Source organism: Equus przewalskii, chromosome 17, assembly GCF_037783145.1.
Source record: "Equus przewalskii isolate Varuska chromosome 17, EquPr2, whole genome shotgun sequence".
NCBI classification, from domain to species: Eukaryota; Metazoa; Chordata; class Mammalia; order Perissodactyla; family Equidae; genus Equus; species Equus przewalskii.
Genome location: NC_091847.1, coordinates 72,554,209 through 72,572,457, shown reverse-complemented (window position 1 = coordinate 72,572,457; position 18,249 = coordinate 72,554,209). Strand labels below are relative to the sequence as shown.

Genomic DNA, 18,249 nt, shown 5'->3' with positions numbered 1-18,249 from the left:
CGACGCCCCGCCCGCCCGCCCGGCGGGCCTGAGTGACAGCGACAACAGGTGCGGCGCGGCGTCCGCGGCGTCTCCCGAGCCCGCGAGGTTGGCGCGTCAGGCCGCGGGGCTCAGAGTTTGGAAAGTGCCCTCGTCGCTTTCCACCAGCTCCCGCAGTCGCCCCCCGCCGGCTTCTCGCGCCTTAGTAAAGCCTGAGGTCACCTGCACCTCTCGAAACCCACCCGTCCCAGAGGCCGCCTTTTCTCCGGGGCGGAGAGGGCCAGGCGCGCAGCGCATGGAGCTCTGCGGGGCCGCCCGCCCGCCCGTCCCCAGCCGGCAGAAAGCAGGCCAGAGCGGCCCCGGCCCCGCACGACGCTCGCCGGCCCCGACTCGCCGCCCGCTCTGCCCCTCAGACGGCCCGGAGCCGAGACCCCGGGCCGCCACCGAACCCGCCCGCCCGCACCCCTCGGCGGCTTGCGGCGCCCGCCCGCGCCGCCGCCGCCCCTCCCCACCCCCCGGGGGCAAGTTGAGGCCCCGGGTGCGAGCCTGCGCCCCTGCAGCCGCCGCCGCCAGGGGGAGAGAGGCTCCGTGGGGAGACGCGGCGTGGCTGCCCTGGTGTGAGGGCCTCTCAGACTTCAGGTTTCTGGCCGTTCCCCCCGGTTTCTGAAGAGCGTCGAGGAAGATGGAGAGCCAGTGCGGGGCGGTGAGTCCGGCGGCCAGGGCCCGGGCCAGCGGCAAAGGGCGAGGGAGACTCCGACCCTGAGGGGCGGGGAGGGCGAGGGCGAGAGCCCAAATGCCGCTCTTCGGTGGCGAAGGACCGTGGACGGGGCGCCCGTCGACCGCCGCGAAGGGCGGCCGCCTGCAGGCCGGCCGGCTGGGGCGTGGGGTCGGGGAGGAGTGGCCACCGACTGGCCCGGGCGTAGGCGGCCCGGGGGCTCGGGGACTGCCGGGAGGCGGCGGCGGCGGGGCCCGGTGCGCCCGGCGGGGGCCGGCGGGAGAAACAGCTTTCCCGCCGAAACCGCGCTCAGCGGCGTCTTCTGCGCTCGCTCCAGCCGGACTCCGCCCCGCCGCCCGCCGGGAGGGGTTGCCAGGGCGGCCGACGCCTCCTCTCCCCTACTGGTCAGTGGGGACCGGAAGGCCCGAGGGACACGGGGGGCCACCTGCGGCCCAGATATGACGGGCCCCTGCAGCCGCGGGTGCGCCCCGAGCCCTTCAGAGCGGGGAGGGGGAAGGGCGGCGGGCCGAGGGGCCGCGGCAACGTGCCGCCGCGCCCCGCCCAGCGCCGCCGGCAGCCAATCAGCGCGCACCGCGGGACCGACTGCGCACGAGGCGGACGTCGCGGCGGTGCGGTTGAGGGTTACTGAGGCCGCTGCTGGCGCGCTTGCGGGCCAAAATTTCTCGCTGGCTGGCCTTCTTTTCCCTCCCGCACTTTGGTGGGGAGGGGCTGGATCCTCGTGTCACTGCCCAAGTTCACGATGACCCGAGGGACCCGGAGGAAGCTGTCGCCGTGGCCGTGTCCCCCGGCGCCTCAGCTTGCTGGCCGCGGAGGGGAAGGAGCGCTGAGGCTGTGACGGCGACGGTTAGCCCGCCCTCTTCCCTCGAGGGGAGGACGCAGAGGGGGACATGAATCTGGAGGGAATTTTGAATAAACTCTCCGGGAAGTTTTACTAACCAAGGACCCTTCATTCTAACCCAGTAGCAGCAGCTACCTAGGTGCTTTTCATACATTTGCGAAGTTGCTGCCCGTGGGATTTGGGGCTGGCTTTATTGTTGACCTCGCTGCATCGCTGAGCTTCTCTGAGGGACTCCGGTGTTGCCTCCACCCGAGCCCTGTTCCTGCTAACGTTAGAATATATTTTCTAGGCTGTCGATATTGTATTTTTCCGCCCGCAGCCTCGTGGTTGCATATCTTGAGCGGGAGGAAATGATTCATTCGTTTATTCAGTCGTTCAGCAAATACGTATTGAACACCTGTTGTGTACCGTCGCTATAGATGGTGCAGCGAACAAAACAGGCAAAATCCCTTCCCTCGTGAGCGTTACGTTATAGTGGAAAGAGACAAACGACGTAATAAGTAAATTACATAGTATGTTGGAAAGTGGTAAGGAGAAAAGTAAAACAGTTGGAACCCACAGTAGAGCAGGAGCTTTAGAAGCTGGAGAATGAAGTGAATTGGATGTAAAAAGTTGATATTTTTCTTTTCCCGGTGTCGTTCAACTAATTTCTCAAGGCTGAGAATAAAGCGCTCTCTTCACTTCCTGTCATGACATCCCTCTCTCAATGAAAAATGATGGAGCTGACTTCTATTTAAATAAATTTGAGAACAAATGAGTTCATCTATTGAACTCATTTTGTTTTTAAGAAGAAAATTTTAGGAAGACTGATTTTTTTTAAAATTTTGCAAATAAGTAATTTCTACATTTTCTAAACAAACAGGCAGAGAGACAAGATTATATCTACCAGAACTGTTCTGTTATGTCTAGCAATACAAATTCACAGTTGAAAAATAAAACTGAACATCCTAGAATCATCTATTCTGGGCACTACGTCCTAAAAGTAAAGTGACAGAAGTTATTAATTACCTCCAAATGCCCAGAGAGGATGCTGTTAAGATTGGATTCCCAGTTTCTTTAATTGGAAACTACAACATAGCAATTATTAAATGTGATGACTTTTTTGTGGGTTAATAGATGTTTTTATGAACTCCCTTATTAGGGAGTATGTGTTTTTCCCCCTCAAAACTAGGTAAGGAATGGAACCCCCTAACTCCAGCCTATCACCCCATAGTCACCACTGGCATAGTCAGTTTTCTGTACATTTTGAAGAGTGATTATGGCTTTATTGGCCAGTGAAGTGAAAGGGGAGAACAAATGTGAAAAAGAACAACTCCAGTACCTACATTAGAAATTCATTTTCATGTATTTGTTTCTCAGAGAATTGAAATTATGAATTTCAGACTTGTTGAAGCACTCATTTAGTATGTTAGACTGTCTCAGAAGTCTGTATAGTGTTCCCAGGAGGAAAATAATTAACAAGATCTTGAGTTAGTTTCTCTTCAAAGTCCTTTTCTCAAATCTTGTTTTTTTTCAGATGTACCTGAAGTCTATTATCTTGCCGTTGTGCAAAGGCTTATATGTTAATATATACTTATTAAAATCTAAGTTAGGTCCCCTGACTTAGAATTGTGAACATTGAATATGTACTATGAGCTCAATTCTTTAGTATAAAAATTTATTTCTAAGGTATATAATTTTTTTTTTACAAAATCAGTCCAATCTGCAAATTGACAAGTGCATTTAAAAATTTGACTTTAGAGCTGAAAAACAGTGAACTTGAACGTCAGAGTTTATTAACTTGTCAATGCCCTTTAGCCAAAGACCTCAAGGAACATGTCTGTAGTTTAATGAAGTTGGTTTATTGAATTGTTGCAACAAGGAAGTACATACTCCGTGGAGCCTCTCAGTAAGAGTGTGTTAGAAAAAACTTATAGGATTTGGCTCAGGTTAAGCCCATTTTTAGAGAGAGTTTAAGGAAGAAGGGCTTTCCTCTGAAATGCATGTTGTCAGGAAGTGGAACTAATTCTGTGATTGAGTATGTTAATTCTTATCTACAAGGCAAGAAAAAATAGATTGAGGCTACAGCTGTGATTGATGAAGGAGCAATCACTCATATAAGCCGGGATAGAGGGATGTTTGGTTATTCTTGTGATTTGGACATTGCTTTTGTTACTGTCAAGGTTCCGACATGATTACAGAGTGGGCTTGTTTTTGTCTTGATCCATCACAGTCATACAGTAGCCTTGCTTGATGTTGGTGTTCTGTTAACGAGAGAATGCCACAGCGTAGCTATGAGTTCCAAGCCAACTCCCAGCAACACCAGGATCTAATCGGTTGTGCCAGGCCAGCTCCGAGCTGTGCACGGCTGCTATTCTCTTTCTCAAACTTTTATTTGAATTTAATATTCCTTCTTAACATTTATAATATTTAAATAGTGTATTTAATAATAAACATAAGTATATTTAAATAATACATTTGAGATTTAAGATTTTCTCCGTAGTGAAGTTGATTCTACATATCCTATATTATTGTTTCCCCAAAAAGTTATTAGTTCTAATTATAATCTTCATAATATTAGAATAAAATTAAAGTCTGAAATACTACATTTTGTTTAAATGATTCATTTCTTGAAAAATAGATGTTTTCAGCCTGCATCAAAACGTATACCCAGTGCTAAAAATTTAAAAAAGTTTTATTTTACAGCAAACATCAAATCAGACGCAAACAGATTCGTTATCTCCATCCCCTAATCCTGTATCACCTGTGCCTTTGAATAACCCAACAAGTGCCCCAAGATATGGAACAGTGATCCCTAATCGCATCTTTGTAGGAGGAATTGACTTTAAGGTACCTATTTATGCATGCAACATAGTGCATTTTTTGCATTAGAAGTTATTTTTCTCAGAAATTGTTTCTTTTTGCAACTATAAAAATAACATTTGCAGAATGATTAGTTGTTTTCAAATTGTCTTGCTATAAAGAATCTTTTCAACAACAATGTTGGTTAAATAGAGTGTATATAGTTATCCGATTTCACATACAAGGAAATTGAGGCTCGTTGACATGTCTATAGGCTCCTAGCTACTTAGGGACAGCTTGAAGACCAGAATCCTAGTTTTCTGACCCATAACTCCATATACTTTATTTCCCATACCATACTAATTATTCTTTCTTGCACAGTACTCCAATAGTCCAAATAATGAATGATTATAATTTTCAAAAGAAGACTCAAAAAGCACACACACAAAACTTAGTCCTGTGAAATCTTTTTTCTTATCTTTTATCTTCAACTTTTTTTTCTTCCCCCCCCCCCCCCCCCCCGAGGAAGATTAGCCCTGAGCTAACATCTGCCATCAATCCTCCTCTTCTTGCTGAGCTAAAATCTATGCCCATCTTCCTCTATTTTATATGTGGGTTGCCTGCTGCAGCATGGCTTGAGAAGCGGTGCGTAGGTCCACACCCAGGACCCCAACCAACAAAGCCCAGGCCTCCAAAGCAGAGCTTGCAAACTTAACCACTGTGCCGCTGGGCAGGCCCCTATTTCAACTTTTATCTCAGATTCCTGAGTGACCCCCTGACTTCCATCTTCTGCACCTTGCTTTCTAGCACCTAATTTAGAATTTGATCACTAAAAAAGGCCTGCATCCTTCTTAGAATAAAGCATTTTAGCAGTAATATATTTAAATAATATAATCAGCTATTTCATTCTTTCAGAGAGACATAGTTTTGAGAAGTCTGCCGTGCCCTACACCTACAGGAAAGGCATGCATGAATATTTTAAGTGCAATACCCTTACTTCCAAGTGAATGTATAGAAGAATTTCCAAGCTTCCATATTACGTATTGGAAATTACAGAGAGATTTGTCTTTTTTCTTAATTAAAAAAAATCTCTGTGTCATCAGAGTATGATATTTGACTTTTGTAACTTGTCATTTCCCTATAATAATCTGTCACAATTTGGATGGAATTATTTTTTTCCTGCTCAAGAGAAATGTTACACTTAATGTTGTCAAAATAATGAGTCGTAAGCAAGTATGTGATTGGTTCACTAAAAATAAAGTAACAAAAATGATTTCTTATGAAATGCTTATTTTTTAAAAGATTTTCTGTTTCTGTGGAAAATATTAATGACCGACCATAAATATTCAAGTTAAGTATTCTTGCTCAGAATTTATTTATATTACAGTAGCTTAGTATATTTTTTAAATAAGTCATCAATAAATGTAAACATTTCTATGGCTAGGTTATTCTAGGTTACTGCCTATCAGCCACAAAATGAACTTTGGGGAACCATTGTTACAATGCACTTATAGCTTTAAGGTAACTGCTGCCGTTCCCTTTCTTGTACCTTTTCCCAAACTACAGACAAATGCCAGCAAGGAAATAGTTTACTGGAGGAGCAAGCAGTCTCCGTCTTTTAAAAACACTTCTTTTTAGAAGCTTACAGCCCATCCCTCTTAATATTTAATCATCTTGACTTTCTGTTCCTTACTTTTCAGTGGAGAAGTGGAGCTGCAGAACTGAGCTAGTGATTCTTCTGCCAGAGAATAGTTTGAATTAATTTGTTTTCAAATCCCTAATAGAAGTCCTTATCCTGGCATTGATTCCATTGTGTGTTTATTGAAATAAGAGGCATTCAGTTATTCTTAGATTAACTCAGTATTGTCATCATCCAATTTAATAGGCTTTAGTTACCAACGAAAAACCAATAGTGTATATAAGTAGTGAGGAACCCAAGGCATACCTCTACTGTTAAGCATGTCTTTTCCTATGTTGATAAAGGAAATTTTTTTCTAGGGATATTTAGAGTTCCTCTTGTGGCCATCACAGCTGAACCATAAAATGAAATTACAATGAATTTAGTGTGAATACTTTAGGAAAAGGTGATATGAGTCTTTTATGAGACTATTTCAATTAAAACCAGATATGCCAAAACTATCTTTGTAGACATCTTGTACAGTATAGTCTAATTACAACTCAAGTTTTTATTTTGAATATTATCATAGTGTCTGTATTTAGCTGAAATGTATATCGAGTACAAATAAAGCAGCTAAACACTTTAAATCTTGTAGCTGCTTCATTGTTATCACGAATTGAGTTCAAGTGCTTTGGAAATATATTTCTTTCCTAAGATCTTACTCTTCCTGGAGACAATGCTGATTAAGGTAGAGTGACTGGTGTAGGCCAACATAACCTATTTCCACTGCCATGACTGTGGGCCTCTCTGAGCCACAAGGACCAATAGTATAATATGCCCTTACTTTAGTTATAGCATGCCTAACTCAAATTATTTTTTAAAAACTGGCCAACTAGAGAATAAGAATTCCTTTAAATGGTAAGCTTTCTTTGTAGTTTTAAACAGTTCAGCTTAATTTTTATTGATATGTGATAGTTTAACAATAGTTACTGCATAAAGCAAAGTATTTATGTTGATTTTAACAACTGTTGGTTTCATGCACTGTTTTTATGATGAGAGGCATTCTTATTTCCATATTATTATTTATTGATCAACTTTTCTGCCTCCAAAACAAGCATAAGAGTTGTTTCATCTTTTATCAACTGAAAAAAATTTTTGTGTTCTCTTTTTATGCCATTAGACAAATGAAAATGATCTAAGAAAATTTTTTTCCCAATATGGGTCTGTAAAAGAAGTGAAAATTGTAAATGACAGAGCTGGAGTGTCCAAAGGGTTAGTATCACTATAGAATTAACAATTACATAGAATTAACAATTGTATTTTTATTAGATTACTAGGTTTTGTATGCTAACTTACTTTGGTTCCATTTTTTAAAAGGAGAATGTCATGCCCTCTTCTTTCCTCCTACCTTTAGATCTCCTCTATTTCCTATGTGTATATGTGTGTGTGTGTGTGTGTGTGTGTTTGGAGGGAGGGGGACACTATAATATTCCTTAATTTTCTGGGAAGTTATTTTTGCATAGGCTGAGGGACCATTCACTGTTAGGTAGCAAGCACTTAATGTTGAGTAGCTAATGTCCAGTAGCTAAGGAAGCAGCTAAAGGAATCAGATACTTTTGGAATTGTATCCTACTTTAGACTAGAGAGAGCTTTATTTGAAAAAAGCTGACACGGAGGAATGTCTATAGATTGTGCCTCAGAGACCTCTTTAGGGGACTAATCAGAGAAATATGACTCTAATGAGAATGATTTTTAATTGCTGAATCAAGGAGAATTAAAATTGAGAAGGAAGCAGTAGGATTTGTCTAGAAATGTCTAATGACCTTAGATCTGTTTCAGTGGATTGGTGTATACAAAAGCAAAATTTCAGAGAAGTGAAAGGTAGTCTACATAGTCTATTCACTTAAGAAGTTTGACTGCAGAGTTAAAGAAAAGAAAATGGTAAGGCAGTGGAGATCAATGAAGATTGTGTTTGTTTTCTTGAAAGAGAGGCAAGACATACGTATTTATAGGCATAAGAGAAGGGACCAATGAGGTGGATAAAAAATTTTATTAGTGGGGGACAACACATAAGTATGACAGGTGGGCACTTTGGAAGAGATGGGTTCCTATGGAGAGGTTATTTTTAAACAAATGAGATACTTCCTCAGACTGACAAACAGTATTAGGATGAAGTGAGATGGTACCTCGTGTGGTTGGCTAATACTGAATTTGCAATACTTTGGTAATATCCATTTTTTATCATTGAAAAATGTCCATAGAAATGTAAACTGTATTTTTTGCCTTTTCCACTGGGTGGGGTATGTGTTCTACCAAAAAATTGAGTGTAGAAGTATTTTCTTAACCCTTGTTTAATGTTTGGGCAAATAGAAAAAGAAAAATCCCTTTGTTAGAAAAAGAAACTTTGTATATAATACAGTGATTGAACTGAAGAAAATAGTAGTCAATATATTTAGCACTATTCAAACGAGTTTCCTTAAGTTAACTAATTAGAAATTATACTTTGAGGAGATATACCTTTTATTTCTTTTGTTTCTTTTTGTTTACCTATTTTGGCTTGTGGGACATGGCATATGTCATGTATTTGTATCTTGAACATTATGTGAATTATACTCTGAAAGTGACAATTATATAGAAAAAGCAGATATAAAGTCTGGGTTATATATATTTTTAATTGATTTTGTTTGGGAAGTATATTGATAATTACATTATCAGTTTATATGTGCTAATAATAGTAAATAACACATTTATATGCTCATTTACCAATATAAAAATTTTATTGTTGAAATTTTTAATTTTTTAAGGTTCTTTTTTCTACTTTGATTCCTGTTTAAGCAAGACTTCTATTATTTTAGAAGGAGATTATTTCTCTGGACTGAAATTCATTGCATCCTAATTTGTAAACCAGACCTGGATCTCTCATACTTTCCTGCCAAACAGCTCAGGTCTGAAAATATTTTAAAATCCCTGGGTTGTTTTTTTTTTTCTTTTAGTCCCCTGACTCTAAGAGGAAGTGACAGTAGTAAGTTGTGAATGATTCTCGTAAGTCTTGCCTGCTGGTCACCATAGAAAAATGCTCAGTCCTACAGTGCCCCATTCTTAAAAAACAAAATTTTTTCAAATCTTAACGCTAATGTGATGTCCTAAGAAAATAATTAATACATTTGTTTAGGTATGGTTTCGTCACTTTTGAAACACAAGAAGATGCACAAAAAATTTTACAAGAGGTAAGATCTTTTGTTGTATTTAACTTCATTTTTGGAACTTCTTTCTTTGAAACTAATTCTTTAAGGTATCTGTTTTAATAGTAGAGTTCCAGTACAACGATCAGTTGCTAAAAAGGAAATTTTTTAACTTTTCTCATCTTAAGATTGACATTGGTCTCCAAAACAATAAAATTAAAGACAAACTTTATCTGCAGAAGAATTCCAGATTGTTACATGAGTATGGTTATGAAGTTGTCAGGTAAACTTTCACTTGATTTGCTTAAAATGAGAACTTGGGGATGTATCTTTTCTGAAGTGTTAACAGCACTTTGGATTCCTGAAAACACTACAAATATGGATTCCTGGAGTGAGGTTATCTGAGATTATTTCACTACTATGCAAAACTTTATATAAACTAAGAGTATTCATAGAAAATGTCGATAGCCTGCAGTTCAGTGTAATAACTTTAAATTTGGCAAACATAACATTTAATTTTTTTTTTAGGAAAAAATAGAATTTGAATTGCATATTATTAAATTGTATGTAGTCAAGTCTCGTTATTCATAGTAGTTATGTTCTGTAAAGTCACTATGAACACTGAATTGGCAAATATTCAACTGCTGCTCCACAAAGAAATACAAGACTACGTTCCTACAAGCTTCTGGTCACAGTATTTTCATCAACTAACCAATACATAACTTTGTTTTTGTGTGTTTCTGTTTAAAGACATCATATTTAATATATATTGTTGGTTCATTAACGTTGACTTCATGGCCAGCAGCACTATGACTCATGCCTGAATCAAACCCATCTAACCCATATTTTCTCCGTAAGCCTGACAGTCTTCTTTCCCTTAGAAACACTAGCCAGCACTTCAGCACTGTACTTGAGGGCTATTTTAAATAGCAAAATCACCAACATAAAGTACAGAAATGTGAAAAATGTGGCACTCAACAGAACATGAAGAGGACACTGGTTTACAGCACAGGAGCTGAAATAAGAAGATAGCCCTGTTTGACCTCAGCTCAGATCATGTGTGTTGGGCAACTCATATATTTTTTTTATTGAGGTAACACTGGTTTATAAGATTATATAAATTTTAGGTGTACATCATTATATTTCAACTTCTGTGTAGACTGCATCATGTTCGTCACCAAAAGTCTAGTTGCCAGCTCTCCCTGTACACATGTACTCCTTTACCCCTTTCACCCACCTCCTTTCCCTCTGGTAACCACCAATCTGCTCTCCATATCTTTGTGTTTATTTATCTATCTTCCACATACAAATGAAATCATAAGGTATTTGTCTTTCTCTGTCTGACTTATTTCGCTTGGCATAATACCTCAAGGTCCATCCGTGTTATCGCAAATGGCAAGATTTTGTCTTTTTTATGGTAATATTCCATTGTTTATATCGCGTCTTCTTTATCCATTCATCTGTTGTTGAGCACTTAGGTTGCTTCCAAGTCTGGGCTATTGTGAATAAATCAGGCAGCTCATATTTTTCACCTCTGCTCATGTCCGCTAATAACCACTAAATTGTCAGTGAGTATTGATATGGGGGGATACAAATAAATTTTAGTGAATAGGTGAATTCCCAAATACAGGATCCATGAATAGAATTCCAGATAACGAGTTAGAGTCAGAGCATTGGCTAAGATTCAGATCCAGATCTATTTAAATACAAAGGCTTTGCCCTTTTCACTAGGTTTTGCTGCTTTCAAAGGCTGTTATAGTCTGAATTTTGAAAATGTTTCTATTTTTTCCTTATTGGTTTTATGAACAATAGTGCCAAAATAATGAAATAATTTGTTTTTTCTTATTTTAGGCTGAAAAACTTAATTATAAAGATAAGAAACTGAACATTGGTCCGGCAATAAGAAAACAACAAGTAGGGATTCCTCGTATGTATTGAGAACTACTGTATTTTTCAATGTTTTTGCATGGTTCTTTTTTGAAATATTAGACTTTTTATAAAACTTTATTAAAATACTAAGTTTCTTTCATTTAATAAAGTTGTTTTAGCAACGTTAGTGGTCAAATGAATATTTCTTACCACAAATTAATTAATATAAGATTTGTGGTGGGCTAGGGAAAAATTTACATAAATAATAATGCTTAAATATATTGCATAATTACATCTTTTTTTTTTTTTTTAAAGGTTGGCACGTGAGCTGACATCTGTTACCGATCTTTTTTTTTTTCTTCTTCTTCTCCCCAAAGCTCCCAGTACATAGTTGTATATTCTAGTTGTAGATCCTTCTAGCTGTGTGGGACACCGCCTCAGCATGGCTTGATGAGCATTGCCAGGTCCACACCTAGGATCAAATCCAGCGAAACCCTGGGCCGCCAAAGTGGAGCACACAAACTTAACCACTGAGCCACAGGGCCAGCCCCTGGTTACATTTTTAAAGGAAAAATCTGATAAAAATATAAGTTAAAATTTTAAAAGTAATTAGAAGTAATTTAGATTTACTAATTAGAAAATTTTATAATTAGAAAAGTAGTTTAAAATTAGAGTGAAAATACTAGAAGTGAAAATATAGAGCCAATCTCAGAAACTCTGTTTACACAGTATGTACTGTAATTCAACCACATAAGTCATAATTATCAGAGTGAACAATTCCTAAAGCTTTAGGAATTGACTAAGTTATGTACCTTCCTCAAATTTCTGTAATGCTTTTAACTCTACCCTTCTTTTTTTCTCAGTCTTCCCATTTATTAAATTAGGCATCTTTACTGTAAGTTAACTTTTCACATGTAATATTTACTAAAGTCTCTCTCTAGATGTAATTGAAATGTTCAGCATAGTACCCTATACTACCCAGTTAATACCCTATACTACCTTTTCATGTATTTATCAAAATTGTATTTAATTAATTAATTGTGTAATTAGCTAATGACTGTCTTCCCCACCAGAACCTAATTTCTATGAAGATAGAGACCATGGCATGTTGAATTTTTTCTTTTCCTTTTTAGCTGTATCACTAGGGCCTAGTTTAATGTCTTGTAATAATATTCACTCAAAATTTATTTATTTAACAGATAAGCCTTTGGTTCCTTGATGATCTTTGGAGGGAAATCCATGAACCTCCTGAATTATATGCAAAATTTTATTTGAGTGTATATATTTCTGAGAAGAGGATCCATGGCTTTCATCAGATTCTCAAAAGGATTGGGTTAAGAACCACTAGAATAAGCAGTAACAATACTAGATGAAATGCAGTGAAAATATAAAAGCTGACAAGTGGTAGTGCTGCTTAAAGTGGTAGGCTAGTACTGCTTACAGTGTGGCGTAGTCAGCAAATCCTCAGGCCCTATCTCAGACTTGTTCAATGCAAATCTCTGGAGATGGGGCCTTGGAATTTGTATTCTAATAAAGTGTTTAGGTGATTCTAATGTATGTTAAATTTTGAGAAGCACTGGTATAGTGGTAGAAGGATTGCCACTTCCAGTAATTTATATAACCTTCCTGGTCGAGTACTTAATCTAACTTGGCTTATATAAATTTTTAAAGTCTCCTCCTGACAACGAAAAATGTTATTTTTTTATTTTGGGGGGACGGGTATATATAACTTAATCTTGGAGAAGAGATGGGGACCCAAAACTAGCCACGTGAAGATTTGTGGTCACGATTGCAACAGCAGCAGTTGTAGCAAAAGGAGATTCGAGAATAAAAGAGACTCGTGGCATGAATGAATATTTGCTGATAATAGATCTAAAGGATTTGTAGAGTGGAACCAAAATGTCTTCAGGAAAGTAGAATTTTCTCCAACTTCATTGCCTCCCTTATCTTTGGCCTTTTACAAATAAAAGCTCTTACTAAGGTCTTAGGGACTTCACTATATAGTCTTCAGGTAACTCTAAATGATGTATAATTTATATTTGTAAAGGTAATGACTTGGCTGATAATCTAGATTGTTAAGCTTGGGGCTGGCCCCGTGGCCGAGTGGTTAAGTTCACGTGCTCCTCTGCAGGCGGCCCAGTGTTTCGTTGGTTCAAATCCTGGGCGTGGACATGGCACTGCTCATCAAACCACGCTGAGGCAGAGGCCCACATGCCACAACTAGAAGGACCCACAATGAAGAATATACAACTATGTACTGGGGGACTTTGGGGAGAAAAAGGAAAAAAAAATAAAATCTTTAAATGAAAAATAAATAAATAAATAAATAAATTGTTAAGCTTTGTTTCTTCATTAATTAGTATTAAAATCTGAATTGGTGAATCTTTAGTATTCCTTATTAAACTTGTTTCTTTTTCTTTTATTCACCTTAGGCTAATATAAGCTCTAAGATAATGAGTTTGAAAATATAGTCGTGCGCTACATAATGACGTTTCAGTCAGTGACAGACTATACATATGACAGTAGTCCCATAAGATTACTACCATATAGCCTAAATGTGTAGTAGGCTATACCATCTAGGTTTGTGTAAGTACACTCTCATGTTCCCACAACAACAAAATCAGCTCATGACGCATTTCTCAGAACATACCCCTGTCATTAAGCAACACATGACTATATATACTTCAAAGATACTTTAACATACGGAATTTTTTTTTAAAAAAACTTGTAACATTCAATTTTTACTGTAGCTATATAGGTATGTTAGGATAAAGATTTTCCAATGTTCAGAAATTACATTTTTAGGGGCCGGCCCCATGGCCAAGTGGTTAAGTTCGCACACTCCACTTTGGTGGCTCAGGGTTTCACTGGTTCGGATCCTGGGCACGGACCCGGCTCCACTCATTAGGCCACACTGAGGCGGCGTCCCACGTGACACAACTAGAAGAACCCACAACTAAAACATAGAACTTTGTACTGGTGGGATTTGGGGAGAAAAAGCAGAAAAAAAAACAAAGAGAAGATTGGCAACAGTTGTTAGCTCAGGTGCCAATCTTTAAACAAAAAGAAAAATTCCGTTTTTAAAAGTTGAATTGAACATTTCAATTATTGTTATTTAATCTTTGCTTTTAGGTTCCAGTATAATGCCAGCAGCTGGAACAATGTATCTAACAACTTCAACTGGATATCCTTACACTTATCATAATGGTGTTGCTTATTTTCATACTCCAGAGGTAACTTCTGTACCACCACCTTGGCCCGTAAGTAATTTTATTTTAGAAGAGTGTCTATCTGTTACTATCACATTATTTTAAGATATTTATTTTATTTCTGAAATATTTCAACCACATACAAGTACAAATAATAATATAACAGTCATGTAGCTACCACTCAAATTTAATACATGTTGACATTTTGCCATATTTAAGTTCTTTTAATAGGGGGAATAAAATGTGATAAATTCAAATAAAATCTCCTTGCCCCCATTCTTGTACCCTCTTTTCCTCCTCAGAGGGAACTAGAATATCTTTCCTGTCCATTTTATATGTTTTTACTACAAATGTAGGTATCCTTAAACAATATATTAACAATATACAGTTTTATTTTGGGTGTTTTTTAAACACTATATAAATAATCTGGTTTGTCTATTCAATGTTATATTTTTGAGATAAACCATGTTGATCCTAGGATATATAATCCACTTATTTTAATATTTTGTAATATTCCATTCTATGAGTGTATATTCCCCTATTGATGGGCATTTTAAGTTTTTTCCTACAATCAAGACTACAATAAACATCCAAATCTTGTATGTATTGTGTGAGAGTTTGTCTAGGACAGTGGTCTTCAAAGTTTGTTTATATATCCTCTAAAATTTTTATGAAAAATTATGAATACTCTCATTTTTAAATTGGTCTGAAATTTATCATAATTTCAAATAATTGAGGCATATTATATATTGTAGATTTGCTTTAGACATATGTTTATAAAACTTTATAGCTGTAGATTTCGTTTAAGAATGGAAAATGTCCTATGTGTGGTGGTGGATGTTAACTAGACATTATGGTTATCATTTCGCAATATATACATATATCGAATCATTATATTGTTCACCTGAAACTAATATAATGTTAAATGCCACTTATAGCTCAATAAAAAAAAAGAATGGAAAATGTCTGCTCTATAACTCAGTTAACAAAACTAGTCAACCAAATAAAATTAATCAATCAAATAAAACTTAGTTTCTATTAGAAAATTCTGACTTTAATTTTAAGTTCAAATAAATGAGTTAATGTGTATCCCTGTGACCATGATGTAATTTATTTTGCTTCCTGGATGAAATAAGGTACCATCTCCACTTTAATATTTCCTATACAAGCTCTTTTTGCTTTGCTCTGTCCTATTTTTCAAGGGCATTGCCTTCTTGAATTGTCTATTTGATGCTCTGTTGGTGTTTCCATTCCAGAACAAACCATTATAGCAGGATCCAGAATGAGTGAGAAGTGTGCTTTTCATAATGAAGGAAAAGGGTAATTCTCAGAGGGGAGTTTTGAAAAGAAGAATCAATAGTACACAGACACATTCACAGACAGATCAAATCAGGAAGGAGTACACAGGAAATTTAGGATCTGAACTCTTAAACCTGTTCATGCCCATGCGCCACTGGAAAATTTTTGTTCCCCTACCTTGGTCTTGGCTATGATGTATGCGTGGAAGTAGAATTTCACATTCATAGAGTATACACATCTTTGACTAGGTATTGCCAAAGACCTTTCCAGAGTATACCAGTTTACACTTTAGCTAACAGTTCATAAGAACTCCGTTTTGTCCATGATATGTCAACCCCTTACTAGATTTTTAGCGGCAGAATCAGATATAATTATTCGTTCAGTTCTAACTACTGTGTAAACATTAACTACCGCTGGTCTCCACAATGGAAATAGGCAGTGTCGCTGTAAGTCCAGCTGCTATTTTCCTCTAAATATTCTCTTAGAACTATATTTTCATAATCTTTGGACTAAAAGCAACTTTTCAGGTGATTGTCTTTTTAGCATTACTGTGGAAACGAAACCACGTGGAAGTAGGAACACTGTGTTGATTTTAATAGACTTAAGTGGAGTTGGTAATAATATCAAGAGGTGGAAAAATGACATTTCCAATTGTAAACCATAATTTGACTGGGTTTAGGAAACAATTCAAGATAAATTTTATTATAAACTATTTTAAATAATTTTGCCTAAAATAATTTTTCTATTTTCCTTTCCTCTCATAGTCACGTTCTGTATCTAGTTCCCCAGTGATGGTAGCTCAGCCTGTTTATCAGCAACCTGCGTATCACTACCAGGTAAACATTAAATTACAATGAAAATCCTTTTGATACTTTCACTGCTTTTTTGGGTAACTTTCATTCTGTTCTTTCTCATGCAAATACTCTAGTAATTAAAAAGAGATAGTTAAGCCTTGATAGCAGTGGTTTTTTTTCTTTTTGTATGAGGGAACTAAACAATGTCACGCAAGAAGATGGATTCTTTGCTTCCTTTTACCAAATGTAATGAGGTCAGTTTTGCTCTCTTGGCTAACATTTAATCTAGAAAGTCTTTAGAAGTAATACCCAAAGTAGGATACAGATATTGGACCACAGGCTGATTTTTTATTGTTACTGTTAACATTATGTCAGTTTCTTCTTAATACATTTAATATAACATATATTAAAATAAGTAATATATTGTGGTTTATATTATAACAACCTCTCTTAGTTAACCAGCACTCTCTTTTCATTAATACTTGTGGGAGACTGGGGATAAGTGAACCATAATGCCAGACCATTTTGGTTTTTGTAAATGAAGTATAATTAGAACATAGCCATATTTGTTTACATATGGGCTATGGCTGCTTTTGTGCTACAGTGGCAGAATTGGGTAGTTGGAACAGAGATATTATGGCCTGCAAAGCTTAGAATATTTACCCTCCGGCCCTTTACAGAAAGTTTGCCAACCTCTGGGCTATAACATTCACAAATAAAATCACATTCTTTCATACCTCTGGAATAGTGGAAGAGAATTTATGTCTCTTTCTTTTTTCTTTTCTTTTTGACCTTTCAAAATAGACCCACGTGAAATGTTACAGTTACTGGAATTCTTTATAGTATTAGACTGTGTTTTGGGGAGGTCATTTATTTTTAAATTCTGTTACCATGCTAAATATCAAACTGTCTGAAGTGTTTCCTTCATGTACTAAAAATGAAAGTAACTTAATGGTATTTTTTAAAAATATGTATGTAGCATGACTTTTCCTCAGCTGCTTCAGAATTTCAGCAGAGTCTCCAAAGACAGAACATTAGGTACCAGACTATTTAACATGACAAGCCAAAAATTGTGAAACTGGTTTGGGGACCCTTAGGTCAGTGCCCACTTTGAGCAGATATGGGAGGAGGATGAACTTGACAAGGGAGATTGGTAGGTAATGAGGCTTTCTTTAACAAGAGAGTTATTAGAATGCTATAGCATTTTCCCTTCTCCTTAATCAAGTGAAGAGGACTTCAGAAAATGACTAAGAGAGCTTCATATTTATCTTGTGAAATTTGTGAGATGGTACCACTTGGACCTGACTTCTCCTAAAAAAGTCCAAAGAAGAAGCTGGAGTGGTCTATGAAAGCAGAGCTATGAGAGAAGGCTACAGTGGGAATGTGTTTAACTTCTACTCACAGCAAGCAAAAGTTTGTTTCCCAAGAGCAAGATGTGAGCCACACAGAAAAGACTCTTTCCAAAAAACTTTAAGGTGATCCCGGTAAACAAAGAATCTGTGTGAAGTGGACTTCTACAATCAAGGGCTAGAATTGCAGTCAGAAGTTTTCAGCAGGGAAACCACCAAAAAATCTAGTAAAGTACCTAACTAAAGAGTTATTTGGAATCTGCCACACCCTATAAAGTGATCCGTCCTAAATTTTTATCCAGGGGCAAGGAAGAACAGCTCAACACGGTGCTTTTAAAGTGGGAGGGATAGAATACACATTCTTTTCAAATCCACATAGAACATTCTCCACGATAGATCACATATTAGGTCACAAAACAAGTCTCAGTAAATTTAAGAAGATTGAGATAATACCAAGCATCTTTTCTAACCACAATGGTATGAAACTAGAAGTCAACTACAGGAAGAAAATCGGAAAAGCCACAAATATGTGGAAATTAAACAAAATGCTACTGAACAACAGTTGGGTCAATGAAGAAATCAAAGGAGAAATCAA

At 38.0% G+C, this 18,249-nt stretch overlaps 1 protein-coding gene across 5 annotated transcripts in view; it reads left to right on the top strand.

Annotated features, from left to right (window-relative positions):
- The first annotated feature begins 246 nt into the window (after window positions 1–246).
- Window positions 247–18,249, top strand: part of BOLL (boule homolog, RNA binding protein) — a 96,013-nt gene continuing 78,010 nt past the window's right edge. For all 5 annotated transcript variants that reach the window (XR_011528503.1, XM_070580497.1, XM_070580496.1 and 2 more), the window contains exons 1-7: window positions 247–682; window positions 4,239–4,382; window positions 7,133–7,224; window positions 9,125–9,179; window positions 10,986–11,061; window positions 14,136–14,263; window positions 16,276–16,347. Coding sequence is in view for 4 of the 5 variants with exons in the window: in XM_070580497.1 (XP_070436598.1) it covers window positions 662–682; window positions 4,239–4,382; window positions 7,133–7,224; window positions 9,125–9,179; window positions 10,986–11,061; window positions 14,136–14,263; window positions 16,276–16,347 (588 nt within the window). In the remaining variant the exon portion in view is untranslated. The remainder of the gene's footprint in view (window positions 683–4,238; window positions 4,383–7,132; window positions 7,225–9,124; window positions 9,180–10,985; window positions 11,062–14,135; window positions 14,264–16,275; window positions 16,348–18,249) is intronic.